The following is a 14,376-nucleotide window of genomic DNA, read 5'->3' as shown; positions in this document are numbered from 1 at the left end:
ACTGTCATGGGAACCCTGAGGCACTGCTGTCACAGCTTGTGAATCTGATGCATTTTGTCATTAAGGAAGGATGATGCCCTGCAGAAGGTCCAGCTGTAAACACTCACAAATGGTTGGTCTCATTCTTCAAGGGGGTCAATACCACAGCTATGGACAGGACTTCTTCAGAACTGCCTTCTTTTGTACTGTGGCCTTTCCAGATTTGGGAAGTACAAGGGAGTTAAAGGAAGATGCAAGCAGAAAATCCCAAATTTTCTCTTATGAATACATTGGATTCTTACCCCATCAAAAGGGACTTCACTTATTAACATTTAAATAGGGCTACAAGTAGCTAAGTAAAATAGAATGAGCCTCTTGCAAAAAGGTGGAACAAGAAAAATTCAAGGATAACACTTAAATCCTTAATTAAGAAAGAGAACCAAACTCCTGAACTGAAACTCTTAGAAACTCTGAATGTACGTAGAATGAACAAGGACAGAAATGCAAGCAAAGTCTGAAGTGTCAAGAGAACTCTATTCTCCTATGTTTGAAATATGTCTAAGAAATAAATTTAATGAAAAGTAAAGAGATAAAAATCAAAAGTTGCTGCCATGATTTAATTAGATCTTGGTCTGGTGTAAATTAAATGAATTTTAAAAATATCCTTTGACAATCTAAGAGCCATCTCTTAAGTCTCCAAAGCAGCCTGTGTTCTTTAAATTACTTCCTGTCATATGGTTAATAATTTCTGCTTTCTACATTACAGGAGTCATTCACTAGGACAGCCAAAGTGAACAGTGCTATCAGTGTGCACACCCTGCTGCCCAAACTGCTGTGCCTAACAACATCTTCCCAATTATCCAGGAGTCTACTGCCAGCAGAACATGACTTAACTCCATTTCTCGAAGGAAAATGCTTGCATTTCCTGATGTTTTCAGCTGTGTTTGTACAACTTGCCTTTGCGTGAAGCTCAAAGTTAATGCATTTCCTCTTGATCCTTTAAGAGAGAGAAAAAAAGGAAGATTATCAAGATTAAATAAAAACGCCAAAGCTCAATCCTTTGTCCCCATTGAACAAAGGTGTTTAAAACAAGATTGCTGAGCTCAACCTCCTGCATAAAGCTAAAAGCTGCTTTCTAACCTGTTGCTCTGACACAGTGTGAACAGAATACTGGTTGGCTGCATTACAGTTAATTCACACATTAGAAAAAGATAACAGTAAAACAAGCTTTCAATTTTATTTGCTTTGTTGGGAGTACACCATGGAAAAAAATGCATTTGGGCCTTTCCTCACAGGGAGCCAACAAAGAAGGGAACATTTATTTATTTTTTCAATTTTTGTTTAAAGCCTAAAGCCTGTATTTTTCACTGTTTTTCTTTGCCTTGATATTTTATTATAATGGAGTTACATAACATTTTAATAGACAAGGACTGAAAAGGTGTCTATAGCTTAGATTTGTTTGAGTTATGTTACCACCTAGGTAATTCCTTGCAGAGCCTTGGGAAAAAGAGTCTCCTTGTGAAAGATTTAAGTAGAGGGATCTTGGTCTTTGGCTTTATGCTGAAACAAGGAATAAGAAGCCAGATTCCCACATTGCTTTAAAGTAAATGAAAGGAGGACAGCATAACCCCAACAGTCTTTCTGGTGTTTGTATGATCTGGAAGAAAGCTGGGCAGGAGGTGCAGTTGGGGTACAGTTCATCTTTCATGGAGTATAAAGGCTTTTCTTAAGTAAAGATATTAATAGATTGGACATACTCTATTACAAACTGCTGAAACTTCTACCTGGAAAAATTTTCACCCACCCCCTCCTTGGAGATGCTGGTTCTGACAGGCTGCAACTCCCAATATCTCTACCCAGCTAACAATGCACAGCACCTTGTTCAAACAAGACTGGTCTTCATTTCACACTCTCCCCCAGGGAATATCCACTTTTCTCTTCATACTATATCTTTATGACTGATGCAATCAGATTCTGGAAACCTGCCTTATTAGTTTATATTCCAGCTTCTTAGGGAATGATGTTAATTTTCCATTGTAGGACCAGAAGATTTTAGATGTGCTAGATCTTGTCTATAAGAATCAACAAAAAAAGTGGCACACACAGTACCATGCTAAGAAATGGACTACAGTGAGCAGCATTCCTTGCACAGAAAGTCTAGGGGTTCCAAAAAAAGACACTCTCCTCAGTCCAACAGTGCCTGAAGCAAGATTGTTTACAATTGCATTATGAATAAATAAATGTGCATTTTCTTACTTATTCACCCGAGATATTCTGCTTAATTTCTTCATCATAATTGTTTTCTTCCTAGATCTGTAGTTTACTAAGGCTTTACACTGTGATGGCCAAAGAGTTCCATTATATCCATTAAGGATTAGATAATTTTCTTTTGTTTCCCACAGCAAATAGGATCCCATTCATGTCCCAAACAGAATGTCAGTAGTTGGAATGATGTTTTCTTAAGGTGCATATAAGATTAAAGACTGAAATCAGATGCAGTGTTGCCAAAGCCTTTGTAATATGCATGTTTTTCATGGCAAGATGATTGACAAGAATTGCAGTAAGGTGCTGAAGGGGATATTTCACCTGGCCCATCAAAATTCTATGTAGAGGATTAGAACTAAGAAGAGCTGACAATATTGACTTTGAGTACCACAACGGAAACATAATTAGCTTTTTGACATGTAGTGGACAGAAATATTCCATTTTTAAAAAAAATCAGTTAGAGTAATTACTGCATATCTGTTGCATGCTGCCCTGGGAAAAAGGAAAAAAAAAAAAAAGAAAGAAAAAAGGTCTGCTCTGCTGTTTCCTCTTTTCCCAGTAAAATCCAAGTTTGGCACTAGAATAAATGCATACAAACCCAGCCTTTCTGCTGGAAGAACATCAGGAAAACTTAATGCATTAAAGTAAAAACCTCTCTAAAAAGAGAGCACACAGATCTGAAAGAATGAAAAAGTCAATGAATTTTATACAAGTTTACGTATTGCAAAACAAACTGTCTGCACTATGCATATTAAAGGCATATTTCATTGCCTAATCATAGATGTCTATTGTACCTTTTATGTTTTGAATCATAATTGCAGCCTTTTCCCCAACTGTAATAATGAAAGACATTTTGGCATATGCTTATATTGATTCCTCTTTAACAAAGCACAAGACAAATACTTGCATCCCACTGAAATTCATGGTCAGCCTTAGCTTTGAGTACACTGATGTCACTGACATTTAGACAAATGGCAATTTATATGGGCACAGAATTGCCTACTTGTTGGACAGACACGAGCCTCTGAAGAGAAGGCTTCAAACTCAAAAGTCTTTAAAATACTCAACTGCTTTGGTTAGAAACACTATGGCATCCACGGCTTTTTTTTTATTTTTTAATCAGAATAAATGTGCCAGCAAAAAAATGTTTAGCTGTTGTACTGAAGTATCTTTTCCAGCTCCTGGTCTGGAATAATCTGAACTGTAGAAACACTTTTCAGTAGATGTAACAAAATACAGTCCACGTAGAAATGGGAAAAGGCAAAACTTAATTGTGCACAACACCTTGAGAATGAGCTATCATTAGGTATAATATAAATAATGCACTAAATTCTATTCCAAATTTATTTTGTCTGTATGCTCCTGTGTTATTCTTTTTGCTTTGGGATTAAGGGGTATATGAAGATAAGCAAAAAATAATCAAGATTTATGCTTCCCTTATTACATTTTTTAGGACTGTTACTAGTTATCCTAATTAGTTAAAACCTGCAGTGAAATATTTTAGGAAATTAAAATAGATTAAAAATGCAGAAATAGAAATACCTTTACATAGAGTAAAGTCAGTATTTGTTCTCAGCATTAAATCCAGGGCATATACTGAGGCAATACTAAAGTACTCTGTTTCAGAAGCTCAACTGACTTAATGGGAACTTCAACAAAATCAGTGGACTTAAAGACATAAAAGAAAATTGAGATGAATTGAACAATGTGCTCCTTTACTTTTCTGACAGAGAAGTTTCTCAGAGCACTAAATACATTTTGCTAGTCTTTTCTCTATTAATTTTCTAGTATTTTTATACTTAGCAGTATCCACAGCTACTAATGGGCTTTGTAGCACTGCATTTTGTCCACTCTGTGTTCTAGTTTAAACCCCAAAGTGAACAGCTCAAGTAGAATACTGTAGCCCTGTAAAATGCTCTGACTGCACTTGGGGAGTTTACTCTTGACAAGACTTCAAGAAGCATGTCAGCATGCAGGGACAATGAAAATACCTGTTAGACCTCATCAGCAGGAGTAAAAAGACAGTATTTGAAACCATACTTACCGAATCTACAGTTTCTCTTAAATTTAAAATATGAGGTCATCCAATCTGGAAAAATCTCAATGGTTATTCAGTTTACACACAGATACAGAAGTATCAACATTCCCTTAATAAATGGTCTGAGTCTATTTCTTCATTTCCTTAATGCATACTTCAACCAAGAGAGACAGCATTAAGATCAAAAAATCTATCTAGTGTAAGCAGAAATCATGTGTACAAAGTTAAGCAAGTGCAATCACACATTTACTAGAAAAAATATTATTTATTAATTCATAACACAATAAATATTGGGATCACACAGATGAGGGACCCAGAAAGGCTCAGACTTGTTTGCACCACGGTGTGATTTGACAAACAAATCCTCATCAGCTGGCATCCTAAGAAGCCTGACTAGTTTTTTTTTGTACATTTTCACATGCAATCATAAGTTGCGATGTACATCAATTGTTTCAATTTACATTGGTCAGGCTTTTAAAAACAATTTTTAAGCACCATCCCTGGTGAATCCTTCAGGAAAAAAAGCACAATCACAATATTTGTCATTATTCTGTCTTGCTGTTGATTCTGACATTATTATGTAGGTGGGATTGTATGTTTGGTTTTACTTCAGGGGGCAAAAGCATTTTCCACTAAATGAGGAACAGAACCCGGCTGCTGTTGAAGAGACAGGAACAATTTCATGCAGGCCACTCAGCAATTCTAAAACCAACACAGTTCTGTTTCTTCTGAAAACCATGACATGCCTTAGTTTCACACTCTATATGCACCGAGGACACATTTCCTTGAGATCTCTCTATTTGCTGTGCCAAATAATTAATTTGAACTTTATGATGAATGAAATTAACTAATCTTTCCATTGATTTGTCTGTAGGGACAGAACTCTGCTGGATGCATTGGTACGACAGAGAAGAGAAGCAGATTTTACTGGTTAAACACCAGTGCTTTCATTTTTGGGAAACAAAAGGAACTAAAACAGATAATCACTGGAAAGAAAAACTTGTATGGATAAACATTGGAGTTTTGTCAGAGGTGAGCTGTTTCTCACAGCAAAATCTCTATTAGGCTGTATATTTTGGAATATTAAGTAAAACATTTTAAGAAACCCTAATTTACTCTGAACTCCTTTTTTGTAAACAGCTGAGGAAAATCTAGCAAGGGTTTTGGCTGCATCATATTCATAAGGCCCTTTATTAAAGGAAACAAACTTCTGAATGTGCAGGTATGCACCTATTAATATAAAGTTGTCATCATTTCTTCTAAAGGCAGCTGCAAAATTCATGCACCGTTTCAACAACACTTCCAATCCTAATATTTCTTGTCAACTAAAAACTTATGGATGACTTCACAGATGAAAAATGGCATCAACAGGTCTGATAGGGAATGCCACTTGGAGTCCAACTGTATCACTTCTTTCTATTTTATGAACCAGAAACATGGACCAAAAAAAAAAAAAAATCAGGAAAATTTGTAGAGAAAACATTTAAGACTTCTTTTGTTGTTGTTTAAGTTAAAAAAAAAAATTGAAAATGTAATATTCTCATATCAATGAGAGTGTGATAAATGCTGTTAAATCCTATTTTACAAGTAAGTTTTGATCCCTTTTGTCTAATAGTTTCTCAGACAGGTACAATTCTTATGGTAAAAATTGTTTCACACTCGATATAAACCAAGCATTTGTCTGTGTTGCTGCAGCAGTGAAATACCAATCACATTAAAACAGCAGATATATACATGATCATCAGACTATTCTTCAACACTGCAACAAGTTTGGAATGAAAACAACAAATTCCACACATAAAGCACTGCTATCAATTGACTGCAAAAAGGATATATTTTGTTTCACCTGAAGCTGGTGTCTTCCAATGAACACTATTCTGCTGTAAAGGGTGTAAGAAACTGTGACTGGGATTGAAATTCAGTGCAGATTGGTTTGTGTGTGCCTTTTTCAGGCTTTCTCCTTAACAGGGTTCTGCACAAGAAGTTCTGCTTCACTCTCAGATTTATTCATCTCTTGCCACAGATGAGCCAGCACCTCCCCCTTCTGGAGAGCACAAAAGCAAGCAGGAATTTGCAACAGGGTAATGCTTTCTTACTCGGGCCAGTACACAGAAACAAAAAAAAAAAAGCAAAAAAAAAAAAAAAAAAAAAAAAAACCAACCAAAAAAAACCCCAAAAAACCCACAAAACAAAACAAAAAGTTGCAGATGATTATTTTATATCTTTGCTCAGGGCAGGACCATTTCTCTTCTGGATCACTGCTTAATGTAGTTCCCTTCAGTTATGTGTTTTATTAAAGCCAGACATAAGTCAGTTCAGATATAGTCTCCAGCTCATCAGTAAGAAAGTCTTAAAAACAAACCAAGAAAGTATTTCAGCGTCAGCCATATTTCTGCATTCTATAAAACAGAAAATGCTGCATAAGGTGGATTATTAGAGGGTTTTACTCTACTTGTCAGCTTAATATACACTGTTCAAACAGTAATTTGTGAGATGTGTCAATTTAGTTTGGACTGAGCTGAACTAAAAATTTCAGGAGTAGGCAGAGACGCCACCATAAAATTCAACTCTTTCTTTAGCACCTCTGAGATCATTCATTCTCAGTCCTCTCCATAACACCGTGACCAGGCTGCTACTGATGAATCCATTGTAATTCTTCCAGCAGCAGAACAGCTTCAGGTGATTTTCTATTAAATTCCATTACGTATTACATATTACATTGTAAAGGAAAAAACGCAAAGATGACTGCCTACCCTTTATTATGCACCCCAGGAACTTGTTTCCAGGAGTAAATGCAGAGTCTCAGTGTTCAATATAGGATCAGTAATGAGCAATCCAAGCAGGCAGGACAAAGCATCCCACCAAACTTATGTCCTGTCTGATTCCCAGCATGAGAGACTCTTCTGCTGGCCAAGAGGGAAACCCAAATGACAACTGCTTCGTTTGTAGATGGCCTCAGATGTCACGAGCTTTAGTTATATTTACATATAAAATACTGTGATTATTCCCTACCTCCCAGCAACAGAAGAGCTTTAGGCCCTTAGAAAGAGAGATTTGTTGCAGCAGGACTACATTGGTTTTAGAATTGTGATGGTGCAAGGAAATTTTTTTGGCTGTAAGAAAAACCTCTCTACAAGGAGAAAAAGAAAGATTCCTGTAATCTGAACCATTAAAGCTGTTTCACCTTTAAGTGCCCCTTTTCTTTACAAATATGTTTTGTGCTTTTTTTCCTTCTTTCCAGGGATGGTATTTAACCTCAGCATCCTGTGACTGTTGCATCCAGGCCAGAACGCTTTGTAATGTGCAACTTGGTAACTTCTTCAGCACAGGTGGGGTGAATGCCAACTGTCTTCATCATCTGAGGATACGTAGCACCACACCTACCAAAAATCAACAACAACAACAAATGACCCACAAAGTCAAATGCTATTCACCTGAAGCAGCTAAAAGGTCCTAAAACATCAAAATAATTCTGCTCTTGTCCATTTGATCACGTAGAGGAGTTGCATTTGTTCTTCAAACAATACTGTCTATTATTTCTCAGGCACTTACACAACACGTAGACGCCCAGCTTCCCAACTCTGAGGTAGGAAAGAATTGTCATAAGAGTTGAGACAGAGAGAATTAAGCAATTTACCCTAAGTCACAACTGAGCCTGTGGCAAAAACATATGACAAAACTGCAACCTTCAGCTTTTCTTGTACATACATGTGTGTTTCACTAACTCCAGATGGAAAAAAATGCACACATACTCACAGAGGAAAAAAATCTTAATTAGAACTGTTGGAAAGAATCTGCTAAAGGAAATAATACCAGAATATTCTTCCATGAACTTAAAGTCTCTGGTGCTCCCACTGAATATATCAATGTTATAAGTGAGGGAAAAAAAGCCTTTTATTTAAAAAAAACACATAACAAGCAAACAAAACCCACCAAAACTCCCTTGTGCTACAATCCCACTTGCTTAATTCCCTTACTTGTAACATTCTTAAGACTTGATGGCTTTCTTTTGAACTGCTATTCCTGGCAGGCCATGCTGTAAGAACAGCTGAAATGGCCCTAAATTCAAGGATTGTTTCGAGCTCTCTATGCAATAATGTTATCTCCCTCTACAAAATACAGAAAAGGAAGCTATAGATGCCTTCTGGTGTCTCCACTTACATCTAATAAAGCACTGACAAGCAAAAGATCTTTGCTGACTATAGATGTTACTGGAGTGCTGGGTGGGGAGGGAAGATGAAAAATCATCCTTCAGAGAAGCTGAAGGATGAAGAAGTATTTGACAAAGGAGGAGAGCAGCTTTTACAGTGGGGGTCCCACATTGAAAGCTCTGGATTTGTGAAATGCAATAGAAAGCAATACAGGAATCTGACCTGCTGAGAACCTCTTACTGTGGCTGAAGTTTTCTTCTCCCTCAAGCAAGGCAGAAAAGCACTCCAGTTTCATGTACTTCCTTTTCAATGGTTATTTTGGATAAAACTTCAAAACAATGACAACCTAAAAAATGTAGTTCTACAATCTACACCACTGGCAATTAATGGACTACAAACACATGTTGAAAATGTGTACTGAGGGTACACTGCAATCAGTGATTTCCAAGATATTCCTCACATGATACTTGTGGTCCTGCCTTCTTAATCCTTTCTGCTTTTCATTTATAATAGTCACTCACAACTGCAGGACTAAAACTGCAGTAAAATGGTGATCAAATTTAGGAAAATGAATTGACACCACAACTGGCAATGATTTATGATGTTCCAGACTGCTTTCTTTGAAGAGGGAGTTAAAAATTATTATTTTGTAATGTAAGTATAGGAAACAACATTTCTGAAGATGTGAATCAGCAATAAGAAGGGAAAAGGAAAAAACAAATAAAATAATTGTAGCACACAAAAAGCATAGCAAGACTTTTCCATTTAACCAGAGCAGACTGAGAATCACTGCTTACTCCTTCAAATAGAGGACTTTTATATTAATATTTGAGCAAAATCTTAAGATCAGATCACAAAGGATGTTTTTTATTGCAATTACCAGATCGCTTCAAATAAACTATCTTCCCTCTCCCATCATCCTATAGAAGTTTCTTTTTTACTATATTATATTTAGCTTATACCCCAGCAATAGAAGCATTCATGCAAACCTTGCTGAACTTTTAAGAAGCCATGGCTGTGCAAATTTAAAGATGAGATTAGGAAAGGAAATGCTTAGCAGGTGTAAAGAAAGGTTTTTCTGAAAAGCACAAACATATTTTTAAAAAAGCAACTTGCAAAACTGAATGGTGATTTCCTATCCTGTGCACATAATGCAGAAGAAGCTACACTGAAGAAACTAACATTAGTTAAGTTAATGCTTAATTCTGTTTTTTGCTTTAACTATATCAAATCAATGATATTTTTCCTCAGTTCTTCCCTAACTATATCCAGTAGTACCGTAACTAAATCCAGTACATCTTAATGAAGAACTGCAGTATTTTTTGTGAAAATATGTGCAATACTCCATAAAAGTAACAAAAGGCATGCATTCTTTATAGTGTTGCCAAAACTAGGCAGCTATCTTTTATAATCTTACAATAACTTAAGAAGCAGGCTTTAGAAGCTAGAGACATTCTTTTGTACTTACTTGATTCCAAGAGCAAATCCTTGAATAACTTCGCCTGCATTTGGTCCAATGAAATGAAGGCCAAGTATTCGTTGCTCCCTCTCTCGTAAGCACACCATCTGAAAACAATACATCACAAAAAGATCTTTTCTTAGAACACTTAAAGATAAGGCATGAAGATGAATTAAATGAAACTGGAATGCCCCAAGATCCTAGTTCAGCTGTTTATTTCCACTGTGCCAAAAACTTATGCACTTGCTTAAGTCTTACTGACTTCAATAGCTCTTACTCTTATTGTCCTTAAGCACTTTCCTGAACTGGAGCTTTATTAGTGTATTTCTTTCAGACTTGAAGGAGCCACTGACATCAATAATTTCTGTAATTGTTGTTTGCCATTTGTATGAAACCCTCAAAGCACTTTCTGTAGTCTGGTGACCAGACCAGTGCTCTTTCCCACTGAGTGGCCACCTCAGCACTTCTCCAAGCCTGTGTAGTTGTTTTCATCAGCTGTATTTTCACAGAAGATCCCTACCATTATCAGCTCTATTTTCACAGATGATCTCTAACAATTCCAGGATATTTTGTACCTTTGTGGCTCAGTTAGTAAGCACTTACAGCAGCATGTTTGGTGAAATACATTTACCACAAGGGGCACATAACCTAAAAAGGAGTAGAGCCTCAGAAGCAGCCAAAGATGAAGGTTAATAAGTATCTAGGAGAGCCTGAGTCATTGCACACTTAACTTTTATTAGAGAACTTAATGAAAACATTTTAGTTCCTGCAAGGACACCATCTTTATAATTATGAAAAGAAAGTCAGTCTCTTCCTGCATCAGGCATTAAATTATCACTAATCTACTAAGTTCTAATATTCAGTAAAAGCTTAAATTCTTTCATCAGGAATGCCAGGAAAAGCAGCAATCCTGATGTGGGACTTTAAATATTAAGGCATTTTAAATTAATAATTCTTGCAATAGAGTTTGAAAGACTCAAGTTAAATATTTGTTTATATGTTTTGAGAGTTTAGGAAGGACTATGTTAAACATAATCCAACAACTATTATTCTGTTACTACTTCACCCTTAAATATTTACTCTAATTGACATAATTAAAAGGGAATACATAAAATTGAATATCATCACCTTTGTCACACTAGTACTTGGGACACCTAAGGCAAGGATTTACAAAATTCAGAGAGGACAAAATACAGTCAGTAAAACTGACTGCAATTATTGACAATGGACATTCCTTACATAACAATACAATATTGTATAATTTAATTGATAAACACATTTATCAGTGTGCTTAAAAATTACTGTTCCCTGATGATGAGGAGAAAAGGAAGAAAAAGAAAAGTATTATATATTCTACCAACACTACACTTCATTTTAGCTAAGATCCTCTACTGTAGGCAAGAGCTTCAAAAACCTTTCCAACACTGAGCAACTGGATTGCTGCAGAAGGCCCTTTTGAGGTCTGGCACTTTGGTCTAAACCAGGAGCTTCTTGTTTTCTTGAGTAAAAACTGAATAGCTGCTGTAGTTTCATAAGCCCTATGCTTAATTTTTGAAGGTATCATACTTTTGGCAAGAGGTGTCAATATAAATATTTCATGTAACCAGTTAAGAACTTTGCTGGGAGAAGCAGAGATTGATCTGAATCTGAAATACTTTTTAGGACCTTAAAAGCAGTTCAAAGATGGTATTTATTAACAGAATGTCAGTTCTGAAAAATGCCAATATCTGTAAAGCAATTTCAAGATGCCTGTCACCAAGAAAATATCCATCTTGAGATGTTTTTTTGGCAAACAGTGCTCTTTAAAGTTGGCTGTACCATATCCCATTTTAAGTTAAAAGCAAGTTAAAAGCCCACAAAACTCACTTTCATATAGCATTGAGTTGCATCCCTTTCAGCCACTGTGAACTCTAAAGGTTTATAATATGCATGGTATACCTGGTAGGAAAAACAATAACATTTTGTGTTAGACAATACTATTATGGCAAAACCTGGTATTTATTATAACTACTATTACTACATATTTATACCTTTGTACAAATATTGATTAATTTATAATCTGTTAGTTATTTTAAAGAAAAATATGGAGTGCAGTAAGAGCTTAACACAAACCTTTCCCAGAGAATCATTAGATTAAAAAAAAAATGAAAAAACCCTCACAAATAATGCTACTCAGACTAATGCACGAAATTAAAGGAAAAAAACTAGCATTTTTAAGCTTCTCCCAAAGATTCCATGACTTGTTTACTGAAAAAAATGAAATCCAAGAATCTTTTCATATCTATAATAATGCATCCCACAACAAAATCCAAACTGTAATTTTTGCATTCTGAATAGTAAATTGTTATTTTTTCATTAATGATTTTTCCAAGTGAATAAGAGTAACACAACATATCTTTTCAAGGGTAACTTGTAGAAAGTAACATAACCATTATTTAATGATGCTGCACAATGTAACTTCTTAAAATGGCAGCTACTTTAAAGCTGTCACACCCTATCAGCGATTTTAAGCACAATAGGCGACAGTTGCTATTGTGATCTGCTGCAATACTACTGAAGTTCTGAGCACTAACTGTAAACACAGTATTTGGGGACAAAAAATTTTACCTAATACAGCAGTAAAAATTCTGCCTTTCCACAGGACAACTCTGACACCAATGAGAAAATTAAAAATGTTTTCATACCTCAATATTATCTGATCCATGACGTTGCACAGCTGCTTCTTCTGACAGGCCAACACAACCATATTCCAAGGGAGTGAAGACTGTGGTAGGCACCTGCTTGGGAGGAAGCAGAAGCTGTTACTGCAGAACCATGTGCAGCAGCTGCCTGGCAGACACTTGTGCATAATTGAGAGGTGTAGCACAGGCACACACCTCCACTTTGGCTGCTGTCAAAGCTGGATTCCAGGTGACAAAATGCAATTCCTTAAAAATTCTTTAAAAGAAAAAAGCCAAAGATTGTTCTCGCTGCAAAAAGACATAACTCACACTGTCATAGTCCATCAGCTCTGAAGACTGGCCGAACAGACGCTGAGCCAGCAGTTTTCCTGCAGCTATTGCTGTGGGTGTTAATTCAGGACGGCCCTAAGGAGAGAGCACAGAGCTTTGTTTGAGCTGAAGGAGAAGCGGCATCCAAAGATTTCTCCTGGGACAATGGTCAGAGGAAAGCCAACTCTTTGGAATTCCAGCTTGGTAGCCAGGGCTCCAAATAGAAAAAGCAATAATAATTTCTGTCCAAACATGCTTTGAAGTCTGAGTTTACTATCTGTCCTAATGGGGGGAAAATGCCACAAATATGTCAAATCTTTATATCTTATCACGGCACCTCTTGAAAAGCAGCACATATTCACATGCTGGCTGTTCACTTCGCCCCTTCACTCCAAAGTAAGCCATGAGGAAATATTTCAAAGTGTCTTTTTAAAGCAAGATGAGCCTAGCTTAAAGCAACAGTGTTTTTATAATATCAGACCTTTAAAAAATATTGTCTGACACATTTTTACAGAACACAGGCACAAAACCTAGCTATTTGTAGACACTGTTACTGACTTCCTCAGTTGGTCCTGGACTGGAAAAGTGGAAAGCTCTTTTGCTAGCACTGTGACCTAAAGGGTGAGCTGATCCTGGTCTCAGGCTCTGCTGTTACAGAGGGGCTTGAAAGGGATTGCCATTGGCAAATGCAAACTTCCTGCAAGTGAGAAATGGAACGACAGCAGGATATGACCAGGGTGTGCTCCAGTTCAAGCCATGAGTCCTGAGTACATTTTATATCCAAACAGGGCTGTGTATGTGCCAGAACCCTAATTCTGAGTGCTGGCACAGCACTGCTGCAGCATCAGAACTGCAGAGCTGGTTTTAAAGAACTTGAAAGTTTTTGAGAACTGAATTAAAATATTTGCAAGGGAATATTTTCAAGCCCAAGGAAGAATAGTCCATACAGTTAATAAGACTAAACAAAATTCATAAATCTAATAAAAAAAGAATTAAAATATTTGCAAGGGAATATTTTCAAGCCCAAGGAAGAACAGTCCATACAGGTTAGTAAGACTAAATAAAATTCATAAATCTAATAAAAAACCCCATTGGTTAAGAGTTCATCCAAGACATATAATCAAAATGCTTGTCTGACATGAGAAAAGAGGTCACAAATTCAGAAGGAATGATGCAAAAACATAAGAAATCCATAACTGAGAAACACTTTTGTGGCACAATGTGGGAGGCTTTATAAAATGTGTGAGGTTTTGATTCACACACGTTCTATTTAGATACAGCACTTATCACACTCCTGCAAAGCCCCACTTAGAGGCAGTCATTCAATAAGCTCTCAAAAGCTCTCAAAATAAGTTTCTCAGCAGAAAATAAAATAAGAACATCACATACATTCAAAGTTTTTTCACTTTTTTTCATTATCCTAAAGGTTTTTACTTGAATCCATTCCTCTTTACTAGCTTATCTTTTTTTGTGTGTTGTTGGACAGAATTTGTA

General features: G+C 36.3%; 1 protein-coding gene across 2 annotated transcripts in view; it reads right to left on the bottom strand.

Annotated features, from left to right (window-relative positions):
- Positions 1–4,527: 4,527 nt before the first annotated feature.
- TXNRD2 (thioredoxin reductase 2) overlaps positions 4,528–14,376 on the bottom strand; it is a 33,310-nt gene continuing 23,461 nt past the window's right edge. Inside the window, exons 13-17 of one of the 2 annotated variants that reach the window (XM_041410213.1) lie at positions 12,883–12,978; positions 12,577–12,669; positions 11,759–11,830; positions 9,902–9,999; positions 4,528–7,662 (exon numbers count right to left, since the gene is read on the bottom strand). In XM_041410213.1, the coding sequence (XP_041266147.1) occupies positions 7,539–7,662; positions 9,902–9,999; positions 11,759–11,830; positions 12,577–12,669; positions 12,883–12,978 (483 nt within the window). In that variant the 3' untranslated portion in view covers positions 4,528–7,538. The remainder of the gene's footprint in view (positions 7,663–9,901; positions 10,000–11,758; positions 11,831–12,576; positions 12,670–12,882; positions 12,979–14,376) is intronic. The other variant, XM_041410215.1, reaches the window with a different exon arrangement.

This window comes from Onychostruthus taczanowskii, unplaced genomic scaffold, assembly GCF_017590055.1.
Source record: "Onychostruthus taczanowskii isolate IOZ18803 unplaced genomic scaffold, ASM1759005v1 scaffold32, whole genome shotgun sequence".
Taxonomy (NCBI): Eukaryota; Metazoa; Chordata; class Aves; order Passeriformes; family Passeridae; genus Onychostruthus; species Onychostruthus taczanowskii.
Note: the sequence above shows the minus strand (reverse complement) of the source record. Positions and strands in the feature narration are given on the sequence as shown.